Below are 9,973 nucleotides of genomic sequence, written 5' to 3'. Positions count from 1 at the left end.
GACCCTGCAATGGGTTTGAAAAAGCAAATATAAATAGATCCAAAAATGATGAGTTAAATCATTAATAGTTTTAACTAAATGTTTTATTAAAGCTTAAAACAATTGTACATTAAGTTGGCCTCACTATTTATTTAGTTTTCCAACCCTAAATGTATTATTATCATAATTATATTAGATCCAACAATATACCTTACTTAAATAAGTTTTTATTAAAGTTCTAAAAACAGAAATAATATGATATTTAAACAATTTAACAACAAAAAAATCAGGAAATATCAGGATAGATATCAACGAAAACTGACGACTAGGTATAACAAAAAAGAGAGGACGGTTTATGAAAGAATTAGTTGTCCTTCTAAAATTACGGATGTGAAGCATCCACTTAAATATGTTTTTAACTTGCGCATCAAATAATCATTTTGATAATATAGTACCTACAATAAAGATTTTACTAACAGCGTTTTTAGCTAAATTAATTATTTAATAGTATAATTACTTTTAAGTAAAGTTTTAATAAATGTCTTAACTATTAAATAATACTAATTATTAATACATGCCTCAAAACAAAAAATATGCATTCCTTACAACAAATAACTATGGCAAAATAATAAACAATCAAATATATCCTAATTTATGTTATGACTGCAACCTTAATATTAGTATTATAATTCATCACATATTAGTATAACTAAAAACGGTGTAAAAATGATTAATAATCATTCGATAACAAAACTTAAGAATACGCAGTTAAAGCCCGAGTCATCGTCATTAAACAGATTTGTTGGAGAAAATTACCAGTCGATAGTCCGAAAAATTGGAGAGGGCGCATTTTCATCAGTTTACTTGTCTGAAATCAAAACGAGTCAAAACAAAATAGTTCCGGTCGCCTGCAAGGTGATTTCTTTAGCCGGATGGAAAACCGAAGAATACGTCAAAACATTTTTGCCAAGGGAAATCGATATCATGACAAAAATTAGGCATATTAACATTATTCGCGTATACGGCATTGTCCAGTACAAAAAATGTTTATTCATAAATATGAGGTAAGTGACGAAATGGAATTTAAAAATTAACAATTTTACGATATATCAATTTTGAAATATTAAATTTAAATAAGAACTTATATTTATGGAGCATTCTAAGTCAAATCATGCGGTCATTAAACTTCGTTTGGTCTAATATACGACCTTAATTTTTTTGAAATTTTTATCACTCTGATTTACCCTAAAATAGAGGTTTTTTAAGTTTTATAAAAAATGTCGATTTCGACCAGTTTTAAAATTCTGAAATTTTCATCATAAAATCAGAGATTCAATAATTATGTATATTAGTATAATTTAATTTTTTATTTTATTCGTAAGGCACATTTTTCACTTTTTACTCCCAAAATATGCAAAATATCAAATTTTACATTTTTCAGCCGAGTCTGCAACCACGAAAGAACATTTTCATGTTTCTTTGATGTACCGAATAAATTTAGAGTAGCGGTGGAATTATTGATAATGAAATAGTATATTAACAAGCAGTAACCAGCTAGTATCTAAAGTGGCTAGTAAACATATCAAGTTTCTGGCTAATATTTTAGTGTTTTCATAATATCTGGCCTAAAACAATTCATAGGGAATATGACTTGTTAAATTATTGAATTTATTTTCAGTTATAATTTGATCGTTGTGAATACAACACATAATTTAAAATAACAGCGTAACGCTTTTTTGGGTAACACTTTTTTCGGTTACGTGCCAGAGCTAAGACATGCCCAACCCCATTCCCACCCCCATCCCCATTCCCTTAACAGATAACAGCGTAACGTTTTTTTGGTAACACTTTTTTCGGTTACGTGCTAGAGCCTAGACATGAGAATGTCAAAATTAAAATTATAAATTTGTAATACTAAAAAAAAAAAAATAGAAATAAATCTCGGCCCATTCCCGTTGTTAGACGAAAGGATATGATTTGAGTCTCTGATTTTATGATAAGAATTATAAAACTGGTCAAAATCGATATTTAAAAAGAAAGTTTTTCAGCCGAGTCTGCAACCACGAAAGAGCATTTTCATGTCTCGTTGAAGTACCGAATAAATTTAGATTAGGTGTGGAATTATAATTAAAAAAAAAAAAATTATATGGAGCTTCCAGTTACAGCATAAGGCCAAGGAGATTAAAAAATTATGTACAATCAAGTTTCTGGCTAAAATTGTAGTGTTTATTATCTGGCCAAAAGTAACCTAACATAGAGAATTAAACTATTTTGAATTTATTATTTAGTTCTAATTTGAACGTTGAACGTACAACATATCTCTTATCTACTATATCTTACCCCTCTCCCCTACCCACTATCTCCCGTCCCTATCACTCACCCCTATCTCCCACTCTATCCCTACTCCCTAATCTCTCACCTTTATCTCCCACCCCTATCTCCTGTCCCCAACCCCAACCCTATCCCACCCCCACCCCTTATATCCTACCCCTATTTCCACCTCCAACCCATCTCCGTGTGGTGGTAACACTTTTTTCGGTTATTTACCGGCTAAATCTCACCCTTATCTCCTACCCCCTATTCCACTCCCGTCCCCAACCCTTTCGCTTTTTTCGTTACGCTCTTTTGGTAACGCTTTTTTCGGTTATGTGCCAGAGCTAAGACATAAAAATGTCAAAAACAAAAATTAAAACCTCTATTTCAGAGGTATATATGAGTGATAAAAATTTTAAACAATTTTGAGGAGGTCGGGCTGATGACCGCATGAGTGACTCAGAATGACCCATGTACATTCAATAATCCGTAATCTTATTATAAATTCTATCTAAGCAGTGACGTATCCGAATTGGATTTTAGGTTCTAAACATCCTCCTTTGTCGTGAAATCGGTCAATATGCTACCTTTTAAATAATAAAATATTAGACGAGAGATAAATTATACTTTTTGTCATATTTTAATATATTTGTAACATAGCTGAAGACGTGCTTAACGTAAACTGATTATAAACATAGTACATAAACATACGTACTGTAAAAAACACCAATCTCGATAGAACGGCTGGACGGATTTTGATAAGGGTTTTAAGTTTTTTTAATTTTTATTGATTGGTGACGTTCGCCATTTGTATGTTTTTTAAAAGGTATGCTGAACACGGAAATGTCTTGGAATTCCTTGATGGCAAAACACTGAACGAATTACAAGCTCGTGTTTGGACCAAACAATTAACCACTGCAGTTCATTATCTTCACGAACTTAACATGGTACACAGGTACTTTAAAATGTTTTTTGTGATAGCTTAAAAAAAAAATACTGTAAAATAATTTATTTATAATTCCTATTAATTTTTCTCGAGTATACTTTCTTGAAATAAATACTGCTAAATTATTTATAAATAACATATATTAAAGGAAGCAGGAAAATTGTCACTGTTATAAAACTTCCAATAGCTGTGTAGATTAATCTTTAACTTTTGAGATAGTTATTAGATTTTTAAAAAAAATAAATACAATTTTTGATTGGAGCTAAAAGAAATAAATTCTCAACTTCTGTCTTCTTTGCCATTTTTAGTTCAACATAATTTACGAGAAAAATACATTTGAAGGTAACATATTATGTAGCATTTCAATGCAATGATATAATACAAATATTGTTCGACTAAGAAACATATAACAAATCGATAAAAAAATATATCAATGCTAACATAATAGTTAGGTTCACCGTTCAAGTGGTGTATAGTAGTTCTTATCTATTTTTAAAATTGTGACTAAATTTTTAATATATTTTAAATTTTAAATCCGAAAACTGCTTTCAAAAATTAAAAATGTCCATTCTAAATTAGATTTGTGATGCAGAAAGCAGAAAAGGACCTCTTGTCGGCGAAATTGAGTACTATAAAAACATTGATTGAGGTCGGAAGTATCTATTTCTTAGGTATTAACAATTGTACTTTGGAGTCCCGAGAGTTAGGATTTATATCAAATCATCGAATCGAATGATAACCGAAATTAGTATAAATCGATCTCGGAAAAGGGACCCTCTCTGCTGACTACAAAGTCCTAAACTTCAAAATCCAATAACTTTTATTAGCTACAAAGAGGTGCCAGGTCTCAAGTTGTTAAAAAATCAATCAAAATTTAGATAATAGCACTAACTCAATTTTACAAAATGCCTTTTAAGAGAACACTTTTGCATCATATATATTATCTTAATATTTTTATTTAGGTAATAAAAGTTTTTAGTTTTCTTTAACACAATTTATATTTACATTTTTCTTACTTGCTTACAATTACCCTAGTAAACACAGGAGACTACATAATGCACAAATATATATGTAGGTATAATGTACATAATACTGTTTTAACAGAGATCATACTTAAAAGTACATTATTACAAACTGATAATTCGATAGGACATTAGGAGGTCATATTACATTTTAAAAAGTGATTAAAAATGAGATACTTTTTAATCTTTAGAAAATATTATTTTAAAATACTTATCATACTCAATACTTCCATGATTCCAGACCATTACATATAAAGTGTCGCTATCTAGTAGCAAAACTATATTTACTAAGTCGTTACAAAGTATCCACAAGACTGAGTTTGTTATAAATAATATGAATACAAATATATAAAGAACTCACAAGTTTTAATTAAAAAAAGTATTCTCTATTTTTTTAGAAGTATGTAAAAATAATTATATATTAGTGATAAACTTATCTCGAAATAAAAAGGTATTAGTTGTAAACAATACAATAGGTTTTTCTTTTCGACTTTTGGATCAACGATAACTTTTTAACCAATGAATTTATTATGTATAATAATATAATACTAAATACTATAAATTGTATAATTTCACTTAAATGAACTAAAGTGTACCCTTAACTTGGCAAGGTCCAATTTTTAATGGTGAATTGAAGCGTCACCTTACAGAAGCACCTTTGTTGAAAAAATATAACCCGAAAGCCAAATTTACCTAGTTAAATGGATAGTAATGACGGACAATTACACTAACAACCGGTATGTTACTCGAGCCGGAAAACCACAGAAGCACAACGCAAGTTTCATAGCTATGAGTTGAAAGTGTTGGCCACTGTAGAAGTCCATAGTATATTTGTTGGGCCTATATATCAAAATAGCGACTGATTGTGCTGCGTTTACTTTACACTTTGGAAAAGAAGGACCAGAGTAGCCAGGTGGGTATTGCTGGTTTCAGAGTATGATTATACCACTGAGTATATGTCCGGCTCGAGGATGCTCCATGTAGATTCTTTGAGTCGGTATCCAGCTTGTATCACCATTCAAAGCAAGTTCCTGGGACGGTTAATGGTTATGCAGGGAGATGACCCAGACATTCGGACTATTATGGCTGAGTCAAATACCAGAAATTACATAGTAAGGGGTGATATCCTCTATGAAATGCGCGATGATCGTGACTTATTAGTAATCCCTAAGAAGATGGGGCGATCCGCGACCCACACAAAATTGGTCATTTCGGAGTGTCGAAAACTGAAGCTTTGATATGCCGTGATTATTCAATTGCCGGGTTGAAGACAAAAATTGAGTCTATTATTCAAAACTGTGTTCCGTGTATTTTACCTAACAGAAAGGCAAGGCAAGCAGGACGGTTACCTCCATTCGCCATTGATAAAGGAGACGATCCGCTGATGAGTTGGTACGTTGACTTCTTAAGACCAATGGAGCCAATGGGTTCACCAAGTTCTGTTGGTTATTCTCCACTAAGAACATTACGATGGCTGAAATAATTGATCGCTTGTCGATGTTAGAGGTGAAGTTTGGTAACCCTGAACGTTTAGTGTCTGATCAGGGGGTGGCCTTCACGTCTAATGACTTTGAAAAATACTGTATAGATCATAATATCCGGCACATATTGATAACTACAGGTATGCTCCGTAGCAAAGGTCAGGTTAAACGTCTCAACGCAGTTATTGCAAATGTATAGCGAAACTGTGCATTGACCAGCCAAGTTAATGGTATCGTCGAGTTGGTAAGGTGTTGATGGCTTTGAATGGATCAGTTAAACGGTCCATAGGGATGACACCGTTCAGATTGACTTTTGGAGTCGAGTTGAGAAACGCCGAGTTAGTTTAAAAAAAAAGCTATTGAAAAGGAGTATGTAGAATGGTACGAATGTCAACGGAAGGAAGATAGAAATGTAGCAAAAAAAAAAAATTGCTAAGGCCCAGGCTGAGCAGCGGAAGTCGTTTAACAAACATCGGAAAGACTTTGTGGTGCACCGTATAGGTGATTTAGTGGCGATTAAGCGAACGCTAATTCTGCTAACACTGGCTGCGAAGTACCTAGGACCCTATCGCATAACATGTTGACGAGGACCAAACCGTTTTGAGGCAATAAAGATAGAAGACAGCGAGGGACCCATCAAAACATTAACTGGAACTGATTTCATGAAGCCTTGGTGCCTTAACAACGACAGTGATGAAGAAGAAGTATTAGTATCCGAGGCGGATGCTACTTCGAGTAGGAAATATATAGGAACCATAAGAGACAGTGTCGTGCGATGAAAAGACCTGTACCCGTTAGTGTGTATCGTGATGCCGCGACGGTTGACGTGTGTTTGATGTGTTGTAATATTAGTTGGTGTCTGTTGTAATATTTGTATCAATAAACGTTTTGAGTTATTAAATTATACATAAGGATCTAGTCCCACATATATTTATACATAATATACAAAATATGTACTTTTAAAACTAATATCATTTCAGTTCCGCAACAAGGCAGATTTATTGATTTATGTCTGTCTTAATGATATATAGAGACATCAAATGTGAAAATATATTAGTGACGGCAAAACTAAATGTGAAGTTGACCGACTTCGGGTTTAGTCGGATAATACCAGGTGACGATTACCGAAGCCGAACATATTGCGGTTCAATACACTATTGTGCCCCCGAAATATTGAGAGGTTCGTAACGCATTAAGACACTATATTAGTCTAATACTACTATAGTAATTCTTCTGTCATAAAATAAAATGTTATACACGTTATGCTACAAAGTAAAATTCAAATATAACATGTCAATGGTCTGTAACTAAATGTACTATTTTAACTACTAGGCAAGCCTTACGATGCGAAACTTGCTGACATCTGGTCATTGGGAGTGGTGCTGTTTGCAATGATAAACAACGTGAAACCTTTTAATGCCAATAAACGCGAAGAGTTGATAGCTTTACAAATGCAGAAAAATTGGTCTTTTCGATCAGAGGTTGAACCGAGTCCAAAATTGGCAGATCTCTTAAATCGAATTTTAGAGCCGAAACCGGAAAAAAGGATAACAGCGGCAGAAGTCTTACAATCACAATGGATGAAATCGGACATATTAACGAGCGTGTATACTGATCAGGTACGATAATAATTCGAGTAAATTAACATGATTATAAAAGATATATAAATTATATTTATTCGAAGGAGCTTTTGGACGTGGAAAGAGCCCGTGCCCAAAAAAATGACTACAGTACACAAATGACGACTAGACTGGCTCAAAACTTTCACAACGTCAATTATTATTACATGAAAAACACCATTAATAACTCTTTAAATTTCATCGATAACACTGGAATATTTGAAAACGTTTTAAATGATCAGCAAGAAGAAATTTCTGAAAGTTAGGATACATAATAGTATTCTAACAATACTAATAAAATGAATATTAAGTGAAATCGACTAACCAAAATTGTTTTTTTTATTTCATCAAAAACTATATCTATATTAATCATATACACTTTATTTCTATTTACATATTATTCATTTTGAAATTCTAAATTCTAATTCAAATAATCATATAATAATTTATAATTACAACATATTGATATTTGATGAATAATATTTATTATGGATTGTTTTGATCAGTTTTGATTGAAAAAAAAATAAACAGAGAGGCTGTATTAGGCCACAGTCACTATTTTAGGCTTGAATAAGTCTCTTCATATGTATCAGAATAATAATATTTTAAAGTATGGGTTATACTTATATACGTATACGGTATATGGATCAACTTCAAATATTTAAACATCAAATTGAAGTTCTTAAAACTGCTATAAAACAGCTGTTTGGAATACTAGGTTCTTAGTATAACTGTTCCAAATGTAATTTGTAAATGTTAAATAGTCTCTACAAAAAATCCCTGTGAAACGTCAAATGCTGAATAGATTCTACGTCAAGTGTTTATACGGAACATTACACATTAAAAAAGGTCATCAAGAACAGGGACATCACATCATCTACAGTCACTAGAATGACTCATATCTTATAATAGAGTAGTGTATAACTATAATATATATTGAGTTGATTAAAACAATAATTAACAAAGATTTGAATGACAGTTACTACATTGAAAAATGATCTAGTTAACAAAGTAAATTAACAATTAACAATAAATTACATAATATAGTAACTTTTTTAAAATCCATATCCTAGTATCAGATGTTGTAAATTTTGACTGTCATATAAATTCAAAACAAATTAGATGTTGAGTAAGAGCAAAATTTAGGCATGCTGAAAGAAAGCTAGGAAAATAAAATAGTTTAACGTATAAGAGAGATTATATTGAGTTACTTAGAGGTAGAGATAGACTGAAGAAAAGAGAGGTTGTTAAAAATAGTCCTAAAAATGTATGGAGTAAATAATGAAAGAAATAGTGATGGAAAGAGAGAATTTGGCTGGGAGGTTTCATTTGTATTGGGTAGGTACAGTAAATAAGAAGATATAGTTAATATATATTTGACATAATAATATTTACTATTTTGGGTAATAAATTTAAATATTTTAAGCCGTAACCACACCTAAAATTACTTATTTTGTACATTTTTTTCCCAAAGTATCAATAAAATTATGGCTACATACATATCAAGAATTCAACAACAATGAAATAATATGATATATATTTTTTACAAAACATTGTGAATGAAAACTTGTTATGAATTAATCTATAATAACTAGTGGTACAGCCAATAATGGCTGCATGTTGTCCAGCGTTATGTTGGGACGGATGTCCCCAGTAGTACCCAGCCATACATAATCCAAGTTTCCAAAACATAGAGAAACTACAACAATGATGTTCATTAGCAACAAGGTCAACAAGTTTTTCTTATAACTATTTTACCTATTCTGAGACACGATTAATTTTGAACTCTTCTAATCAGAGTATACCCAATTTTAAAATTAAATTTATTAGTCAATGAATTCATCTCACCATAGCACACTAGATCATAAATATTTATTGTTCCGATCGCCAACACATAATTTGTACTATACTGAGAAACAGTATAGTAAATTGTAAAAGGTATAACATACAGTACAATTTAAAGAAAATGGTTTTAGTCATATAAAATTAATATTGTCTGAAACACTCTCCAATGTTTGAGCTACAAATTAAATGGTGAAGTAAACACTGCATGTCAACCACCAACAGATTTTTAAGATGGCTGCTGGAGGTTAATAAGGTAATTAAGATTATTACTTTAGCATAGGACATATCAACAATTTTTCACCAAATTTATAAGAATTAATCTAAAATTAATTAATAATAAAAGTACTTATTATGGTATTATTTATATAAAGATTATAATAAATATATTTTTAAGTACTGCATACCAAGCTGTAAATAGTATTATGATATACTATTAGTACACTATTATAAAACATACCTCTATATAATATATATAAACTCTATCTGTATTTACATGAATTAAAATGATTTGTTGAAAAAATATTATGATATTTTTAATTAAATGAACAATCAGTAAAAGTATTTACTATATTTTACACTTAGTAAATTCCTGGTCCACTAGGCACTAATCAATATCGATCTTATCGCACTTGTCATTCAATAAAATAAATGATCTAAACAATACTAAAACTAGTCTTCTAGTCTTCACGGATCCAAATTCTGAGGTTTAATAAAACTTAAATAATAAATAGTGATAATATAATTTATAAGTTATCTTTTATCACTTTT

General features: G+C 31.0%; 1 protein-coding gene across 1 annotated transcript; it reads left to right on the top strand.

The window, feature by feature from the left end:
- Positions 1 to 705: 705 nt before the first annotated feature.
- LOC126835885 (testis-specific serine/threonine-protein kinase 3-like) lies at positions 706 to 7,626 on the top strand. Its single transcript, XM_050568740.1, has 5 exons — positions 706 to 1,043; positions 3,119 to 3,247; positions 6,773 to 6,921; positions 7,074 to 7,360; positions 7,426 to 7,626. Exons 1-5 carry the CDS (start codon positions 706 to 708, stop codon positions 7,624 to 7,626), a joined length of 1,104 nt encoding a protein of 367 aa, XP_050424697.1.
- Positions 7,627 to 9,973: the final 2,347 nt, after the last annotated feature.

Source organism: Adelges cooleyi, unplaced genomic scaffold (assembly GCF_023614345.1).
Source record: "Adelges cooleyi isolate 19-005CV unplaced genomic scaffold, UGA_ACOO_1.1 ACOO_flye_CR_arks_rails_tigmint_CR_PRNA_23, whole genome shotgun sequence".
NCBI lineage: Eukaryota > Metazoa > Arthropoda > Insecta > Hemiptera > Adelgidae > Adelges > Adelges cooleyi.
The sequence above is the reverse complement of the archived record's forward strand: the minus strand, read 5'-3'. Positions and strand labels throughout refer to the sequence as shown.